This window comes from Hemicordylus capensis, chromosome 2, assembly GCF_027244095.1.
Source record: "Hemicordylus capensis ecotype Gifberg chromosome 2, rHemCap1.1.pri, whole genome shotgun sequence".
In the NCBI taxonomy this organism is placed as follows: domain Eukaryota; kingdom Metazoa; phylum Chordata; class Lepidosauria; order Squamata; family Cordylidae; genus Hemicordylus; species Hemicordylus capensis.
In genome coordinates, this window is record NC_069658.1 from 139853041 (window position 1) to 139872124 (window position 19084).

Sequence of the window (19084 nt, forward strand, 5' to 3'; positions counted from 1 at the left end):
CTAGCTGGAATTTACTGGGGTGCACAGTTGCTCTCTGGGAATCTGATACAGACGGTGGTATCTGCTGATAGAAGTGGATTTGCCTTCACTATATTCTGCTTGTGTGTGGGTTAATAAGGCAAATATTTCACAGATACCTTAAGACTCTGGTCAGGCCTGGCTTCAAATGCTAGCCAGGTTAGGCATCATACTGGGAACTTATGTCCAGCAGAGGGTCCACCCAGCCACCCCCTGAAGCCCCTTTATGTAGTTGAAGTGGCAGTGCAAGCCTCTCAGCCAGGTGCTCAAGGACCTTGCCGGCAGCCATGGGACAAGGTCCCGCCAGAGGCTCTCTTCTGCATTGATTTCTGTGCACATGTTCACGCACATGCACCCAAGCCACGCCTCCTGCATCCATTTCAGATGCAGGGGGCATGGTCTGTGCTGGGAAGGGGATATTCAGTCCCACTGCAAAGATTCCCCTCCTCAATCAGCTATTCATTGAAAGGAGCTCCCAGTCAGTGATTCAATGAACTGTTGGTTGGGATGGGGAAACTCAGCAATGGGGCTGCATGGATTAAGGCCCCGTCCAGGCACTGACCACACCCCCTGCGTCCAATATGGATGCAGGGGGAGTGGCCACTAGGGATCCTTCCCAGGCAGCTTCCTTGAAACCCTGGCTGGCTTGATCCCGCCCCCTACCTCACTAAGTTGGGGGGGAGCCCCGAGCCAGTCAGTGTTTCTGTAAAACACTGGCTGGAAAAAGAGAGGGGTGCACTTCGTGCTCTCAACTGGCAAATTCACTGGCTGGGTGCAGGAGGGTCAGGAGCAGGGGAGTGCCCTGGGTGAGAGTGTGCCTTGGCAGCTCCCCAGACCCTGGCAGCCGAGGGATGATATCTCCCCCACTCCACTGTCCCCATGCCCTGCTCTCAGCCAAGATATTTACGCCACCCCTTCCTTCTCCCAGCACCCCCATCAGCAAATGTGATGGGTGCTACCATTTGCAATTGGGGGATGCTGAGAGAAGACAGCAGTGGCACCAACAGACTCATGCTGCAGCTGCCCCCTTCTGCCGTCCCTATAGCTGGAACCAAAATTTACCCAAAGTGAAATTCAAAGGAGAATTTCAGGGTTCCTCCCAATGAGAAACATCAGAGAATTTTCTCAGATGAGTTCTCCACCATCCAATGGGCTTCTTCCAAGAGGACCCAGTGATGACACAGGGGCCTCTGGAAGGAAGCTGGTCCATGGACCATAGATGGGACGGGTAGGAGAAGGTGGAGCAGCTACTGAGGGTGGCTGCTCCACCCTCAGTGGCTGCTCCTCCACTGTGACAGTTGCTCCTCTTTCTCCCACCCTTCAAAGACGGAAGAGGTGGAACTGCTGTTTCTGCCATCACAGATTCCTTCCCATTCACTAAAGGGAGGGAGGAGTTCATGCTGCCACCAAAGATTCTCCCATTCACCATCAGTGCATGAGGAGCGGATTGGTGGTGGTGGCGGTGGCAGCAGCAGCAGATCCTACTCCTCCCCTCCAAGGGTAGGAGGAGGAACTATTGCCTGCACACCCACTGCTCATTCCCCACTAAATCCCCCCAAGTAACACTACACACACACACACACACACACACACACACACACGCCTACACCATTCATATGCTGTAGCCTCCTCAGACCTGGAGCTGGGCTAGTCTTTAGGTTTCACACCCTAAAGAAACTAAGCATGGTGTGTTTCCCCTTGGAACATCTCAGCAGTGTGTAATGGGGGAAAGAGTTGCTAGCAGCAAGGTACCAGCACCCCAATAGCTGTGTCTCACTATGCTTTCTGTATTTCAGCTGACTCAGTTGGCAGCCTCCTTATATGGCTACCGCCCAAGTTATCCACAGCCATTCCCCCAGCAGCCTGTATTGCCTCTGCCAAGGTTTTACCTCTGGCCGCAACAGATGCCGGTACATCAAGCAGCCAAGGTGCTCCAGCACAAGCTACGCCAAATTCCTGTGACTAAACAGCCATTGCACAGGCCTCAGCCAAGGCCCCGTTCACCACAGCAACCACATAAACCAATACAACAACCACAACCGAGAATACAGCAGCTGCCCAAACAGCATCGAAATGCCAACCCAGTAGGCCCTCCGCAGACACACCCGCAAGTGCCAGTTCAGCAACCCAAGGGCGGAAAGCAGCAGCAACCACGCCAGGTAAACAAGCAGGACTGCCAAAAAGTGATGTTCTCAACTGTAATCTTTGGCACAACTTGATTCATGAATGGATGTCAAATCAGCACTTGAATTTGGCACACCAACATCTCATACCAGCCATCCGTGAAGGATTCTATCATTGTAAGCTTCCCTGAAGCATATGGCTGGCTGATGTTTGAAACAGAATGCTGGATTTGATGGCCCTTCCATCCAAAAAGCTCTTATATGCACAACAGTAGTCTATATTTGGTTGTTCAGTGAAAGCTGAAAGGAAGGTTGCCCCCCCCCCCGGTGCGGTTCTGTTCCTTTAATAGATGCATGACAGACAGAAATTCAGCTGGTGCAGCTTGTCTAATCACAGAAATTCAGCTGGTGCAGCTTATCTAATCACACCATCAGCAGACCAGGAAAATAAAACTCTGTTCATCTTCTGCTTGTTATGCAGCTGTAGGAAGGCCATTTCAGCCGTTTCTGAGGTGGTAGTAGCCATTTTGGAGGCTGCCACACATGCAAATGGCCAGGGTGCATGCGTGACAGCCTCCAAAATAGTCGCTGCCACCTCAAAAGGGCTGAAATGGCCCTTCAGAGACCAGGGAGACTGGCAGCGGGAGGGGGAAACACCAGAGACCCCCTCTGTGGCCGTGGCAGCACCCCCTGAGTTCTAGGTTCACACATTCCTGGAGGCTGGAGCTATGTGGAAGCAGAGGAAAAAGGCTAGAGGCAGCCAAGCCGCCTGAGAGTACAGAGGGATATCCTTTGTTGTGGGTCCCACAATCACTTACATGGAAAGATAAAACACAGCATTAAAAGGAATTTTGATGTGCTTGTCTGTTTGGGTAATCATCTGTTCATGTGAGTGGATGTGCTCACAGAGGCTGTATTTCATCCATGCACAATTGTTCGTACACAACTGCAAGACAGAGGAGGGGAAAATATTAAAACCAACAGAAGAAAATGAAAGCTATGGCAAACTCTGCATGCACCAATTCTGAAAATTAATTTTAGAAGCTCCTCATGCTTTAGAAGTCATAAGAACATAAGAACAGCCCTGCTGGATCAGGCCCAAGGCCCATCTAGTCCAGCATCCTGTTTTGCACAGTGGCCCACCAGATGCCGCTGGAAGCCTCAGACAGGAGTTGAGGGCGTGCCCTCTCTCCTGCCATTACTCCTAGGGGTGTGCAATTCGGATTTTCGGGTGATTCGGCTCGGACCCGAGCCGAATCACCCCCGTTCTGTTTTGTGCCCGAATCTGGGTCACCCGAATCACCCTTGATTCGGTTCGGATTCGGATTTAATCCGAATCCGAATCCGAATCCGAATCGATTCGGGGGGGTAAAAAGGGGCCCAGGGGCAAAATTTTGGGGTGGGGTGGTAGTGCCCAATGGGTAGAGTCTACCACCCCAATTTCAGGGGGATTGGGCAAAGTCCTGATTTTTTGTGAATTTTTAAAGTTTTAGTGACTTTGGGGCAGTTCGGGGGCATAGCATGGGATTTGGGCAAAAGGAGTGGGTTGGGGTGGTAGTGCCTAATGGGTGCAGGCTACCACCCCAATTTCAGGGGGATTGGGCAAAGGGCTGATTTTTGGTAAATTTCTGAAAATTTCATGTCTTTGGGGCAGATTGGGGCATATTGGGGCAGAAAGTGGGGGCTGGGGCAGAATAGTGGGGTGGGGTGGTAGTGCCTAATGGGTGCAGGCTACCACCCCAATTTCAGGGGGTTTGGACAAAGGGGTGATTTTTTGAGAATTTTTGAAGTTTTGGTGACTTTGGGGCAGTTTGGGGGCAGAAAGTGGATCTGCCCCAAAATAGTGGGGTGGGGTGGTAGTGCCTCATGGGTGGAGGCTACCACATCAATTTCAGGGGGATTGGGCAGAGGGCTGATTTTTTGAGAATTTTTGAAGTTTGGGTGTCTTTGGGGCAGATTGGGGGCAGAAAGTGGATCTGCCCCAAAGGAGTGGGGTGGGCTGGTAGATAGTGCCTGATGGCTGGAGGCTACCACCCATCCCCAATTTAAGAGTGATTGGGCAGAGGGGTGAATTATGGTGAATTTATTTGTATGAGGTTTGTCTTCATAAGGTGAAGTGTGCTAAATTGATTACTTCCTCATATTATTCATAGTAAAGGAAAGTGTGAAAAAGTGAAAGTGGGGTCATGAGAGTTGTTTAATTGAAAAAAATCTCACCTGCTATGATAGAATGAGAATTCACACCTGCACCCATTAGGCACTACCACCCCAACCCACTCCTTTTGCCCAAATCCCATGCTATGCCCCCGAACTGCCCCAAAGTCACTAAAACTTTAAAAAATCGCCAAAAATCAACCATGAACCGAATCACCCGAATTTTTTGTGCCCGAAATTCGGGTGATTCGGCTCGTGCCCGAAAAAATTCGGGGGGCATCGGGGGTGATTCGGTTCGGCCCCGAATCACCCGAAATTGTTCGTTTCGGGCACAGATCGTTCTGTGCCCGAAATTTTTTGCACATCCCTAATTACTCCCCCGCAACTGGTACTCAGTTGCACCCCGCCCCCGAGGCTGGAGGTGGCCCACAGCCCTCCGACTAGTAGCCATTGATAGACCTCTCCTCCATGAAGTCATCCAAACCCCTCTTAAAGCCATCCAGGTTGTCGGCTGTCACCACATCCTGTGGCAGAGAGTTCCACAAGTGGATCACGCGTTGTGTGAAAAAGTACTTCCGTTTGTTGGTCCTAGACCTCCTGGCAATCAATTTCATGGAGTAACTCCTGGTTCTAGTGTTGTGTGAGAGGGAAAAGAATCTCTCTCTCTCCACTTTCTCCACGCCATGCATGATTTTATAGACCTCTATCATGTCTCCCTGCAGTCGTCTTTTTTCTAAACTAAAAAGCCCCAGGTGTTGTAGTCTTGCCTCATAAGAAAGGTGCTCTAGGCCCCTGATCATCTTGGTCGCCCTCTTCTGTACCTTCTCCAGTTCAACAATGTCCTTTTTAAGATGTGGTGACCAGAATTGTACGCAGTACTCCAAGTGTGGTCGCACCATAGTTTTGTATAAGGGCATTATAATGTTAGCCGTTTTATTTTCAATCCCCTTTCTAATGATCCCTAGCATGGAATTTGCCTTTTTCACAGCTGCCGCACATTGAGTCGACACTTTCAATGAGCTGTCAACCACAACCCCAAGATCCCTCTCCTGGTCCGTCACCGACAGCTTGGATCCCATCAGCATATACTTGAAGTTGGGGTTTTTCGTCCCAATGTACATCACTTTACACTTGCTAACATTGAACCGCATTTGCCATTTTGTCGCCCACTCCCCCAGTTTGGAGAAATCCTTTTGGAGCTGCTCACAATCCATTTTGGATTTCACTACCCGGAAGAGTTTGGTATCATCTGCAAATCTGGCCACCTCACTGCTTACCCCTGCTTCTAGATCATTTATGAATAAATTAAAAAGCACCGGACCCAGTACAGATCCCTGGGGGACCCCACTTCTTACTTCCCTCCATTGTGAAAACTCTCCATTTATACCTACCCTCTGTTTCCTGTCCTTTTAAGTCCTTTTAAGGACTTAAAAATTTAAAGTCCACATTTTAGAAGTCCTTCATGTTAAGCCAGAAGCAAATAAGAGAGGAATGCAGAATCAAACAATTGATTCACCCCTACACATTGTGGTCATTTCATGCACAGCAGTGATGGCTGCAAATGTAAGCTAAATCTTGCTACTCTTTTAAGTGACCCTTCAGGAATTTTTTAATGTGTGGGACTGTTCTTGCGAATGGTTAGTCTGATGACATGACTAACAATGCCATGGCTTAATCTTGGAGAGATTTTTGCTTATGCAAGGATTGTTTCTTGTACACAGAGAGCCAGCGTGGTGTACTGGCTAGAGTGCTGGACTAGGACCAGGGAAACCCGAGTTCAAGTCCCCATTCAGCCATGATACTTGCTGGGTGACTCTGGGCCAGTCACTTCTCCCGCAGCCTAACCTACTTCACAGGGTTGTTGTGAGGAGAAACTTATGTAGTACACCGCTCTGGACTCCTTGGAGGAAGAGTGGGATATAAAATGTAATAAACAAATAAATAAAAATAAATAAATATCCTGGCATCTTCTCTTCCCTTCCAGGCATTTCCTCCAAATCAGCAATATCCATGGCATTTCCAACAAGTGAGTTGGCATTTCTTATTTAGTGCTCCTGGAGAAATCTGATGCTAGTTTTGGGGGCTGCAATGTTTAATCGGTTTATCAGTTGGATGAACTGGTGTAAAACAGTTTGACCTATTAAAAGGTGCTTCCAATTAGTAAAAAAAAAATAATTAACTTTAATGCAAGTATTGATATTTATTTACTTTATGTTTCTATGTAAACCGTTTTAAGAACTTCTGTTGAAAAGCAGTATATAAATATTGGTAGTAGTTGTTGTCATTATACATCTATGATATATGGTGTCTTCTTTCACAGAAGGAGGAGGCATTTCTTCTCCTGTTGCACTCAGAAGGGAATGCCTCCTTTGAAATGGTGCCTGCTGTGACCTAAAACAAAACATGTTGGCTCACATCCCAACTAAGGTTGTACGCATGCGAGGTGAAATGTGCCTATTCAGTGGAAGCCTTCTACTAATACAGCTACAGTGATCATGTGGGAAGGGTAATTTTGCTTCCCCTGGAAGTGCCCTGTGCCACCTGAAAATATGTCCCTGAGGGTTGCTCACAGGGCACTTCCAAGTGAAGGGGAGATTGACAAAAAACACGGGAAGACGTCCACAGCATGGGCACTTGTTTCTGATGTGCGTGTGCAGCATTCAAATGTCAGGTGCTTTTTCTTCAGAGCTATTGTTTGACATGTATACAGATACAAGCAGATTGAATTGGTTGATTCTGCAGTTGAAATTTATATGGTTAATCAGCTATAAGGCTGTTCACACGACCAGACCTAGGGGATAGGTCAGGGCTTCCCCTGGTAAGGCTGGTCGTGTGAGGTGCTGGGATTGCTCCTGATCTTGCCACTCCTCCCCTTGGTAGCCCTGATTTGGAATCCAGGCTGAAAGTGAGGTAGGAGGACACTGCTCATGCAGTGCATTGTGGGGAACCTGGCAGGCCAGCTTTCTGCATAACTGCCTTGCAACAGAAATGAACACTAATAATGCAGGGTTGGTTGCACACACAGATCCAACTGTAAGAAGTAGATGTGGCAGCTCTCACCACATCTGGTGATCTGGGGCCTATGTATGCACCTACCTAACTGATAGAGCCCAGTCCCAGCAGTTAGAGAGCCTGGAGCTATGTGGAAGCAGAGGGAAAAGGCTGCAGGGAGCGAAGCCTTCTGCGCGCACAGAAGGCTATTCTCGTGGCTTCCTTCAGTGACAATTTGCCCAGAATGAGGTGGAGCTATAGAGCAGGAAGTGGCATGGGATTAGCTCTTTGGTACACCCCGCCCCCCCGCTACATCCTTAACTGAGAGGATTCTTGTCTGTGGTATCTGTGTCCCGGCTTACACAAGAACAGCCCTGCTGGATCAGGCCCAAGGTCTATCTAGTCCAGCATCCTGTTTGTCACAGTGGCCCACCAGATGCCTCTGGGATGCCTACAGGCATGAAGTGAGGGCATGCCCTCTCTCCTGCTGTTGCTCCCCTGCAACTAGCATTTAAAGGCATCTTGCCTTTGAAACTGGAGATAGCCCACAGCCATCAGTCTAGTAGCCATTGATAGACTTGTCCTCCATGAATTTGTCTAAGCCCCTTTTAAAGCCATCCAAACTAGTGACCATCACCACATCCCATGGCAGAGAATTCCATGGATTGATTATGCACGTTGTGAAAGGTATTTATTTTTGTTTGTTTTAAATTTCCTGGCCATCAGTTTCATGGGATGACCCCTGTTGTGAGAAAGGGAGGAAGATTTCTCTCTGTCCACATTCTTTACTCCATGCATAATTTAATAAACCTCTACCATGTCTCCCTGTAGTTGCCTCTTTCCCAAACAAATAAGCCCCAGATGCTGTAGCCTTGCCTAATAAGGAAGGTACTCCAGGCCCCTGATCATCCTTGTTGAACTCCTTGCAGGTCCCTCTTCGCACTAGTGGCCATGGTGTGATGCAGGGAGTAGGGAATTGGAGTTTGGTCCAAGTCTGTGATACCAGACACCAGCCTAGTCTGCCAGCCATCTGCTACAGAAAAGGGGTGAAGGCTCACATGAGCAGGGTTGGAGGTCCAGGCAGGCATTTATGCTGTCCTGGTTCACCATGAAGGTCCCATGCCCAATGGGGAGAGCGGGTCTTAGATAACCTCTATCCCGGGGTGATTGTGAGCAACCATTATGCTACCTTAGCCAATACATTTGCATTTAGAGTTGCAAGAAGAGTTGCTGTGAACTGGGCAGTGGGGCCATTGAAAATGGTGACTATCTTATACTTAGAAGGGGCACAGCAACTGTCCCTATTCATTCCACCATAGTGTCTTTCTAGTAGCTGTTGCTACTGTTTCCCCTGTATTTCTTTTTAGATTGTGTGCCTTTCTGGGACAGGAAAACACCTCATTCCTTTTGCTATGTAAATTGGGGTGTTTTGTTGTTGTTGTTTTTAAAAAGAAGCAGTATTTTATTCTTATTCTTAGTAGTAGTAATAGTAGTAATATGTAATTTAGCCAGCAAAGTAGGTTAGGCTGAGAGAGAATGACCCAGCATTCTAGCCACAGCATCATGAATGCTGATAACATTTAATATCTATTTTACCATCAAAGACAAAGCCAACACTACATTAACATGCAACTATTTTTCTTCTGTACTGTAGATTTTTGGTCAAGGAAGATTCCAACCATTTGGCCCGTATCAAGTAAGATGTTCCGTTTAAAGAGTGTTTCTCAGGCTTTCTATTTCTCTGGGGTAGGGCACAAACTAAGGGAGTTTGATTTATCTCAGCCCATAGCTACAATGTCTTGCGTAATCAGGGCTGATAGATAGTGGTTGCTATTAGAAATGCTATGATGATAAAGTTACTATCAAAATACTGTGGAACATGTGCTCTGGTTCTCTCCTTGCCTCTGGTTTTCTATGTGCAGAAAGTTTGGGATATCACGGAGCAGTCAAACATGTGAGCCACCTTTTAGTTACATGATGTCAGTCTACCAAAAAGCTAGTAATTCTTCTGGTCATGTAGTTTCACTCTAACTAAAGGAGATATTAGTTTGTCTTCTGTGTCCACACAAAACAGTGAGGTGTAGGGTAGTACCTTTCAGCAGTACAACCACTAATTGGTTAAGTCTACAAAGTAGCTGCACCATGTAATTCTCCTAATCATGTAGCTATGCTCTAACTAAAGGAGGTATAGGTCAATCTTGTGTCTACATAGAACAGGGAAGGTGCAGAATAGTCTGTGGTGTGGTGGTGTAGCCTTCTGTGCTGTGGTGGTGTAGCCTTGGAATGCCCTCCCTGGAGAGGCCCACCTTGTTCCATGTTTGCTAAAATTTAGGAAAATTCTGCTAGACCTTTTCAGTGACTAGTCTCTCAGTATGCGACTTCTGGGTTAAAAAAACAGTTTTGAATTCCATTTTTAAGATTTTGATTGTTGTGTTTTAATTGTGTTTCTTATCCTCTGCATAACATCCTGGGGTAAATTTAAAAGAAATGAGCAATCCCCATAAAGCCAATAGTGGCTTGTAATAAAAATATGTTGTTAAGGGCCAAACAAGATATGATGATGAAGATGTGTGAATCCATCTCAATGGTCTTCAAACATTTTATTCATTTATCATATTTTTATACCACCTGATATGTAAATCTCTAGGCGGTGTACAAATTTTAATATTAAAAATCACAAGTTAACACACAATAAAAACAAGATAAAACAAATTATTAAAATTATTAAAATTCTAATTAAAAGCTTGTGAGAACAGGAAAGTCTTGAGGGTCTTCCTGAAAACAAACAGAGAAGGAGATGCTCTTATTTCAGCAGGGAGCATATTCCAAAGCAGGGAGCACATTTGCAAATAACAGATGCAAGGAAGCCTTTTCTGGATCAGGATTGTAGCATGGACAGAGGGAGGCTCTAACCCTTCCCCCACTATGCTGTTTTCTTGATGAAAATCACCACACAATGCTCTTTGCACTATCTGCTTTGGGCAAAGAGCAGCTGAGTGGGGCAATTCTCATGCTGTGCTTCTGATCCACATTCCCCTCCTGGAATGCTGTTTGTAAATAAATAAATAAATAAATAAATAAATAAATAAATAAATAAATAATAATAAAAGACAGCTGAGATGCATTCACACAAGATTGCCATGTGTAGTTTAGCCCTAATTCTTCCATTGAAAATACAAAGAAATACAATGAACAAAGGCAAAGAGTTTGGGCAACTGGTGCAACTGAAGAGAAGATCTGAAAGGGGATGAATATATCCCTGCATAACTGATTAAAAGGCTCAATTTCCGAAACAAAAAAAACCCACACACACCCACCCCCAAATCTTGTGAGTTTCAAAATACCATATGCACTCTGATGCTTATGTTTTTCAAAGTAGTTATTTAATTGTTATAACCTTCTCTCCCAAATCTTCCAAACTTATTTGATAATTCTGTTTCATTTCCCCAGCATATGCCTGCAGGAGTTGGACGGCCTCGACCGCCTACCAGTGAAGAAGGGGTAAATACAACACCACATATAACTGGAATCATATGGGCTAATCCATGTATAAGGCTGCTAGGAAGGGGACAGTGAGGGGGGCAGATCCTGCTATAGAACCCTATCCTACTATAGTGGGTCAATGATAACTTAACCTTCAAGCAGACTTTGCTTACAGCCAGGTCTCACATACCATAGCTGCAGTATATACACCAATTCCAATTCTTAAACGGCTACATAATGAACAAAAGTATGTCAGGCCCAGTAGTGGCCAGTGTGGGTGCTGTTGGGGGTGGCGAGAGGCACCTTTAAGCATAAGTTAGTAGGTGCTGGCCTCCACTACCACTGCACCCGAAAGCTGCTTGGAGCAGCAGCACCCAGCACCTCCTCGGCAGGGGATCAGCTCTGCCACTCACCTGCTGGAGACCATTTACGTGGCCAGCCAATGGCCTCCATGCATGTACAGAGGCCAGGTGAGTGGTGAAGCTGATCCCCTGCTGCAGGAGGTGCTAGGTGCCGTGCTGCTGCTCAGAGCAGCTTTCAGGTATGGTGGTAGCTGAAGCAAGAACCAACTAATTTACAGTTGATGGTGCCTCTCGCCGCCCCGCCCCCCAGCAGCACCCACACTGGCCACTACTGGTCAGGCCTTTGTATTCTACTGGGGCATTGAGGTCTCATGAAAATTACTAACATTTAAAAGCTGCATCAAATGAATAGCAGAGAACCTTATTATTAAAAGAACATTATGACTGGTAAAAATTCAATTATGATCACTGAACATTATTAAATTCTCTGAAATATATTGTAGGGCCCCTATTTTGGATATGGCTTCCATGGACTGGGAGGTAGGCCTCCCTACTACTCTGAAGAGATGTTTGAACAAGACTTTGAGAAACCCAAAGAAAAAGAAGCCCCCAAAGAGAGCCCAGCAGCTGATCCTGCAACCAATGCAACAGCCCCTGACACAAATTCAACCACTTCCAATGTACCTGGCCAAGGAGGGAATGTTTCAATTTCTGGACTCAGTGCAACAGGTAATGGGGCCAATTCTCCAGGACCTGAAAGCAGATTGCTTAGTGGAAATGGGATTCCAACACCTTCTCCTACTGTCCATGTCTCAGGAAGTGATGGAACAGCACAGAGTGGCATCAATCAATCAAATTACAAAGTCAATTCTCCAAATGTCAATGACATTCAAAGCTTCCCTTCAGGTAATCAACAATCCATAGGGCATGGTTTACATGTATATAAATCCCCTCAGGCTATGGGAGATATAAGGCACAAAACTCTGACTTCTAGAGGGAATCCTTCTGGACAACCTGAAAACCCAACATATCGCTTAGGTTATGGAGATAATTCCAATCACAGAGGCCCTCTCCAGAATACAAATAGCAACCACCCCTCAATCAATACTAGACTTAACCCTTATGGGCAACAAGAACAACCTTATTACCCTGGGAGAGCCCCGCCAGATCAAAGAGGAAAAGTGCAATTTACTAATTCTGATCCACAAAGCCAATGGAATAATGATCCAGTCTACAGAGATAGTGGTCTAAATAATTCCCCACCTGAAGGTCATTCGCTGGATTCACAGTTTAATATATTAGGACAAGGAGAGAATGTCTATAACAGAAGAGAAGACACAGACCAGTTCCAGCCTTCTGGAAAGCACCAGTCAAGCCCACTTTCCCATCATGGAGTATTTTCTGCCACAAAGACAACCCCATCTGAGACAGAAACCCGGCCATATGGTTGGAAGGAGCAGACATTTAATCCTTCAGATTATGAAAGAGAACAGCTTCCACCACTGCAGACCCATATGTGGAATAAGCTGGAGGATTTACCACAAAACCATATGTGGAATAAGCCGGAGGACCCACGACAAAACCATATGTGGAATAAGCCGGAGGACCCACCACAAAACCGGATGTGGAATAAGCCGGAGGACCCACCACAAAACTGGATGTGGAATAAGCCGGAGGACCCACCACAAAACCGGATGTGGAATAAGCCGGAGGACCCACCACAAAACCGGATGTGGAATAAGCCGGAGGACCCACCACAAAACCGGATGTGGAATAAGCCGGAGGACCCACCACAAAACCGGATGTGGAATAAGCCGGAGGACCCACCACAAAACCGGATGTGGAATAAGCCGGAGGACCCACCACAAAACCGGATGTGGAATAAGCCGGAGGACCCACCACAAAACCGGATGTGGAATAAGCCGGAGGACCCACCACAAAACCGGATGTGGAATAAGCCGGAGGACCCACCACAAAACCGGATGTGGAATAAGCCGGAGGACCCACCACAAAACCGGATGTGGAATAAGCCGGAGGACCCACCACAAAACCGGATGTGGAATAAGCCGGAGGACCCACCACAAAACCGGATGTGGAATAAGCCGGAGGACCCACCACAAAACCGGATGTGGAATAAGCCGGAGGACTCACAGGTCTTCCAAGAAGATCCAAGATATAACGCAATGTATTCATCAAATTCTTTTGGTCCAAAGGGACATGTGCCCTACTCTGAAAAGAATTCCTATCTCCAACATGACCATTCTTTTTATCCTGGTGCATGGGAAGGCAGAGAAAACTCTCCCACACTAGGCCCAGCAGGCCAAAGGGAAAGTCAGCCATACTCTCCAATGTTGCCCTCAAATCAGATGCAAAGAAACTCCTACCACAGAACGGATCCATTTTTCCAGCAGGAACACTCTCCCAGGCAAAATCCATGGACTACTGAAAAGCACATGCTTGATCTTGACAGACAGTATAGAAATCCTCCATACAATCCACCTCAGCACAATGCATATCCAAAGTATCCCACAGCAAATCCAGCAAATCAAAGAGGCAATGTACAATATGAAGAAATTAATCAATGGGCCCCAGAAGAACATTCTCCAGTGTATGGTGCAAAAGAACCCTTGGGACAAGCAGAAAGTTTCCCTCACCGTGTGAACAACATGATTGGACACAGAGAGAGGAATATGCAGAGCCAAGGGTCCAACTCTCCGCTACAAAGCACCACCACTCTTCTTCAAGGAGGATCACAATATCCTGAAAGAGACACTTGGGGTCCCCAAATGGTGGGCCCATCTGCTCAGAAAGAAATCACACCCTACTTTAATACCTATTCCACAGACTTCAGAAAAAACCCAACACATGCCAAAGACACAGGGGGAATCATGCATGAAAGGGCACACATTTCCAGTGTTGATGCTGCAGAAAGACAACATTATTCGGACATATTGGGATATCCAGATGACTACCGAAGAGAGCTCAGAACAATCCCTCCATGCCTGACTCTCAGTGATTTGTGCTGCGCAGGTGACTCCACAGTGCCAAGACAAAACATATTGGCACCATTGAGAAGTGCTCCTCAGATCAGGCTGGCTTCATGGGAGCAAAGAGGAAGCTTAGCATATCCAGAGAGCAGCCATTCAAAGCACACCAGGCAAGTCCCATACCCAGCTGACATTCAGCCTAATCACAAGAACACTTCACTGAAGGCTGAGAGAGAAATGCCTAATCAAAGAGAAACTCTGGGTTCATTTGGAGAGGAAGTAGCAGGCCCACCATGCCCCAAATCACACCTAGGCCAACTGAATGAATATGAGGCCAACCATGAAGCTGGACTGCCCTCAACAAGAAATGCTCCTTGCGTCAGAGGGGATAGGCACAATATACTTGCACAAAATACAGAGACAGATTCATTCCAAAGAGAGTTTGAAAGGGCAGCTCCTATAAAGCTTGTTCCTGAAAAAATTCTACCACCAGAAGGGATGAAAAGTGCAGCCCTTGGTAGTGAAGACAATAGGAAAGAACAATATGCCACATTTGGGTTCAAGAGGAGTCCATGCTTTGGGAGTCAGTTAAAATACTTATCCAGCACTGGAGCTCCATCTGGTGACAAACATTACAATCTACTTTATGCAGATAATCCAATGCCCACTGGAAAGCCAGGTGGAAAGCCACCTGAACCACAGCCGATCTCTAACACTCAACCACCTCATGATGTAGAAGAAAAACTACTGGAATCCAATTTGCCAGGAGAAGATTTGGCAGATCAGCCAAATGCAAGGACACCAGATTGTTTACTACTCCAAAACAAATGACACTCAATTTCAGCTTAGGAAAATGGGTAGTATTCTAAAAAACGATGAAGAGACGTCCCTTCAGAACAAGGTTGCAATTAAAGGCAAGCTACACAATTGTGTAATGACAAATTAAAAATAGCACCAGAAATGTATCAATGGTTTGTGCATATTTGTAGCAAAAGCCAGTGGTCTTCAAGTTTTCAAGCAGGGACACACCTTTAGAATGGGGCATACTTCTATTTTTGCATATCATTCTTCTGTTTTGCTTCCTCTCTCTCTCTGTCTCCCTTTCTGGCTTTCTACTCTTCTCATAAAGCTGAGCCAGGGCTTTATCTTTGGCTGCTGGCATGCAAGTGGCCAACAGCAGCAATGCCAGTTTTGATCTCTCCTTTCCCTGCCACTGTTGAGCATGGCTTTCCCCCTCCACTACACCCCACCTTCTTCCTTGACCATCATCAGCAAAGAAAGAAAAAAACTTGAGAAAGAAAATGAGGCCAATCTATCTTAGATCAGATGTCAATGGTGTAAGTAGTTTGAGCGGATGTATAGATTCCATGGGTGAAATTGTCTGCTAATGCTTCATGAAGACAATATATTATGTGCATTCAAGTTTTTCTGCTTCCTCACTGTACACAGCAAGCGACTCTGTAATGCTTTCACAAACAGCAGCACCATTGACACTGTGGAAAGTTTTGCATAGCTTTTCCTTTGATGAGGCACAGGCAACTACTTCGAAACAAATGTACCCCCCACTTCCCCAAAACATTTGGGCATTAAAATGCATTCATTATGGACAGTTTCCCTCCCCTCAAATCTGTGTGATGCATTTTATTTTTTCTGTTGTGCTCTGTCTCTTCTAACAGAGGATGCCAATTAAATGGTTAGACTTTAAAACAAAACGTTTAGAATTCAAAACTGGCACGTTTTAATGTTCTCGTGAAAGTACGTGCTCTTGAAAGCTTCCAAGGAGAACAGCATTCTTCATATTTACATTGATGATACGTTGTAAGATAATCTTTGAGACAGCCAATTTTAGTACAGTATTCCTTTAAAGTCAAGCAACATGTAAGATGCTGAAGTAATGCAACAAAGAAAGTGCCAGTGTTAGAAAGGATATTGGGTAGATAGGGATAATGATCCTGTCTGCCCTCCAGAAGGACCCTGAGCACGTATAAGATGGCCTGTGATTAGGACTTCAATCTTGCACACAATAGCCATCCAATCAGAGAGGCGATTTCAGTGAGAAGTGTAAGGGTAAACACATTTCTTCATTCCAGTGTGCACCCTGAAACTCAGTGCAATTTTTCTTTACATATATGAGATCATGTGAATGATTACATCAACATTCCTTTTAGTTAACAGAAACCATGTGTGTGCATGAGTGGAAAATTAAATGAAAGCTCCACTGCCATCCTTAAAATGTTGTACATAGATTCTTGCAAGACTGTGCACAATTGGAGTCACATGAAATGGCCCTGTCTGGAGAGATCCTGTCAGTGGTGTGTACAGAGTTTACTATGCTCCAAATTGCTGAGTCCAATTTTGTAGCCCGGGGGGCAACAATATGATCGCACCCCTCGCCTGTTAAGGTAGGTCAAAGGGGCTCCCCATTTGGGTGCCTCGTCCTTGCAACAGATGCTAAGTGCTGATCCTAAGCCTATGGCTTAGGAACATAGCCTGTGTGTAATTACACCACACTTCCCCCCTCTTTCAGTTGTCAGAACAATGCTAAAGGAACTGCAAAAAGGGAAGCCCTGAATAAATAATATGTGAAAAAATAATACTCCACACAACAGAACATATATAATTACAATAGTGAATTTAAAAAATGACAGTAACTTTATCTTCTGAACTAATGCGGCAAATATGAAATCATATACAGCAAAACCATACCATCTGCACAAGGGGTTTTGTAATACTAAGACAGATCAACTCACACCAGGTCAAATCTCCAAATGCTCAATGTGAAGCTGGTGAGCCAGCAGAAGAGAAGGAGGGGAAGAAGGGGAGAGCAGGAGGAATAGCACAAATATGCCAGCAAAAAAAGAAGAAAAAACACAAAGTGCAAAAAAACCCCTGTCTTTATTAAAATATTCAGAAGTGCCTAATACATTCCAAGCACAGCAGTTCTAATTTTTATAATTGCATTGTAACTTTGGAATGTGGCAGGTTTCATGGAACATTGGATAATCTTGTGTCATTTATCTTTGCAGTTGCCTCAAAAGAACAGTGTATGCTCAAAACGCATTTGGCACTTTTGAACATCTTAATAAAGACCTTGGGTTTTCTCTTCTCTTTTGCTGGCATACTGGTGCTATTCTTCCACTTATTTTTTTGCATTGCAGAATTCCATTTTAAAGGAACTTTGTCGTGAGCACAATAGTCATTAAGATGATGTTTGATCTAGCGAATGATGAAACAAGTTGCCTTCCATGCTGATTCTTTGTCTTTGTCAATGAAATTTCACTTTAAGCCCTTGATCATTCAGCAGGATTCCCCTGCTATATGAAGGCCTTGTTAAGTAGAGATCTAATGCAATAATGTGGCAGGACTCCACTGGCTACTCATATAGCAGCTGACAGCCAGAGCAACCATTGAGAGATGCCATGGAGAAGGGGGTCCCTGAGGGCTGTGCAAACCTTCAGGAACATAGTTTTGGAAGAGAAAGAGCACTTATGGGGGGAGGGGAGAGCATTTAAAATTGCTCCCCCATCCCTCCACAAGTGCTTTGCTTCTCAGCAACACTGGCTCATTTAAGAGCAGCCTCTCCGCTGCATCCCCCAGTGGTTGCTCTGGATGCCAATCATTGTCTTCTTCTAGGAAATGCTGGGAGGTTTTCTTCCTCTAGTGCAACTGGAACTCTGCTCACAGTTACAGAAGAAACAAAACCAAGGTAAGATGGCAGGTGGGATCCAAAGCACCTCAGCTATGATTGATTTTATCACACCATGATTTGTTTTCAGTATATAGTCCAAAGCACTTCAGAGACATTAAGATCACGCACATGACAATGAGACGGGTGGGGAGTAAGGCAGGAATGAACCTACCCCCCCCCCAACCCCAATGATCAACCAGCTCCTCTTCAGCACGCCATCATGTGCTCACATGATCTGCACTGCTCCCAGCAGCGGCAGCGCAGATCACTGGAGGCCAGGAAAACGTATCCCAGACTTCAGGAATCCCAAAACGCACTGTGGGAGCATTGGGGGATTCTCTTGTGAGCATACACACAAGCCCAGACCTGGGGTAAAGGGTGCACTCATGGCTTTTAACCCAGGTAAAAGCCCAGGTAAAAATCTCAGGCGACCAGGGAAGTGCCTGGTACATGTGCAGGAAGTACCAGGAAGTTCCTGGTACTTCCGGCCAAATAGGGAACGGGGCGGCAGGGAGGTATGCTGCCGCCTCAACAGAGCCTTTACTAACGGAGTACCAGTGGGGGGAAAGCAGAGGGAGGGGTAAGTGCACCCCCCGCGCTTAAAGTTACACACACACACACACACACACACACGTTTGAGCCTTTGAACTGCTTGGTGTTTGAACGGCAGCCGTGCCTCCTAAGAACTTGCTGTGCTGCTACAAAGACAACACAGGACTTATTGGATTGTTCAATGGACTAATGAACTCGAGCATGTGAGCTTGCTGATGAAACCTGGCAGTGGGGGCAGGGGCGTAACTATAATAGGGCAATGGGAGACAGTTGTCTGGGGGCCCACTGCCTTGGGGGGCCTCCCAGAGGCAAGTCACATAACTGACTCCCCCAGCCATGCACCTGCCCGGGCTTCCTTCAGTTATATTCATCCTCCGAAATGGATGTGAGTGTTAAGACCTGGAGCTACCAGAACAGCATGTCTTTCTCTAGTAACATTAAATGACTTGCATCGTCCACTATTTACAAAACCTTTTAAAAAATAATTTAGGATGATGTTCTGTTGCGGCACATAGGTGTATATATAGCAATAGCAATAGCACTTACATTTATATACCGCTTTATAGCCGGAGCTCTCTAAGCGGTTTACAATGATTTAGCATATTGCCCCCAACATTCTGGGTACTCATTTTACCGACCTCAGAAGGATGGAAGGCTGAGTCAACCTTGAGCCCCTGGTCAGGATCGATCTTGTAACCTTCTGGTTACAGGGCAGCAGTTTTACCACTGCACCACCAGGGGCTCTTTGCTTAATACTTTTTGCTTAATACCACTATTCAGCCTCAT

General features: G+C 45.9%; 3 protein-coding genes across 4 annotated transcripts in view; 2 read left to right on the plus strand and 1 right to left on the minus strand.

The window, feature by feature from the left end:
• LOC128346393 (uncharacterized) overlaps window positions 1-19084 on the minus strand; it is a 231906-nt gene that overhangs the window by 127523 nt on the left and 85299 nt on the right. Inside the window, exon 11 of one of the 2 annotated variants that reach the window (XR_008316942.1) lies at window positions 9872-10061. The exons of the other annotated variant lie outside the window; for it this stretch is intronic. The gene's annotated coding sequence lies outside the window, so the exon portion shown is untranslated. Of the gene's footprint in view, window positions 1-9871; window positions 10062-19084 lie in introns of those variants that run through there. 2 annotated transcript variants of the gene reach the window in all.
• Window positions 1797-10862, plus strand: LOC128343665 (uncharacterized). Its single transcript, XM_053293092.1, has 4 exons — window positions 1797-2177; window positions 6280-6321; window positions 8941-8982; window positions 10737-10862. Exons 1-4 carry the CDS (start codon window positions 1797-1799, stop codon window positions 10860-10862), a joined length of 591 nt encoding a protein of 196 aa, XP_053149067.1.
• On the plus strand, window positions 11584-14889 carry ENAM (enamelin). Its single transcript, XM_053293093.1, has one exon. It carries the CDS (start codon window positions 11638-11640, stop codon window positions 14887-14889), a length of 3252 nt encoding a protein of 1083 aa, XP_053149068.1. The 5' UTR covers window positions 11584-11637.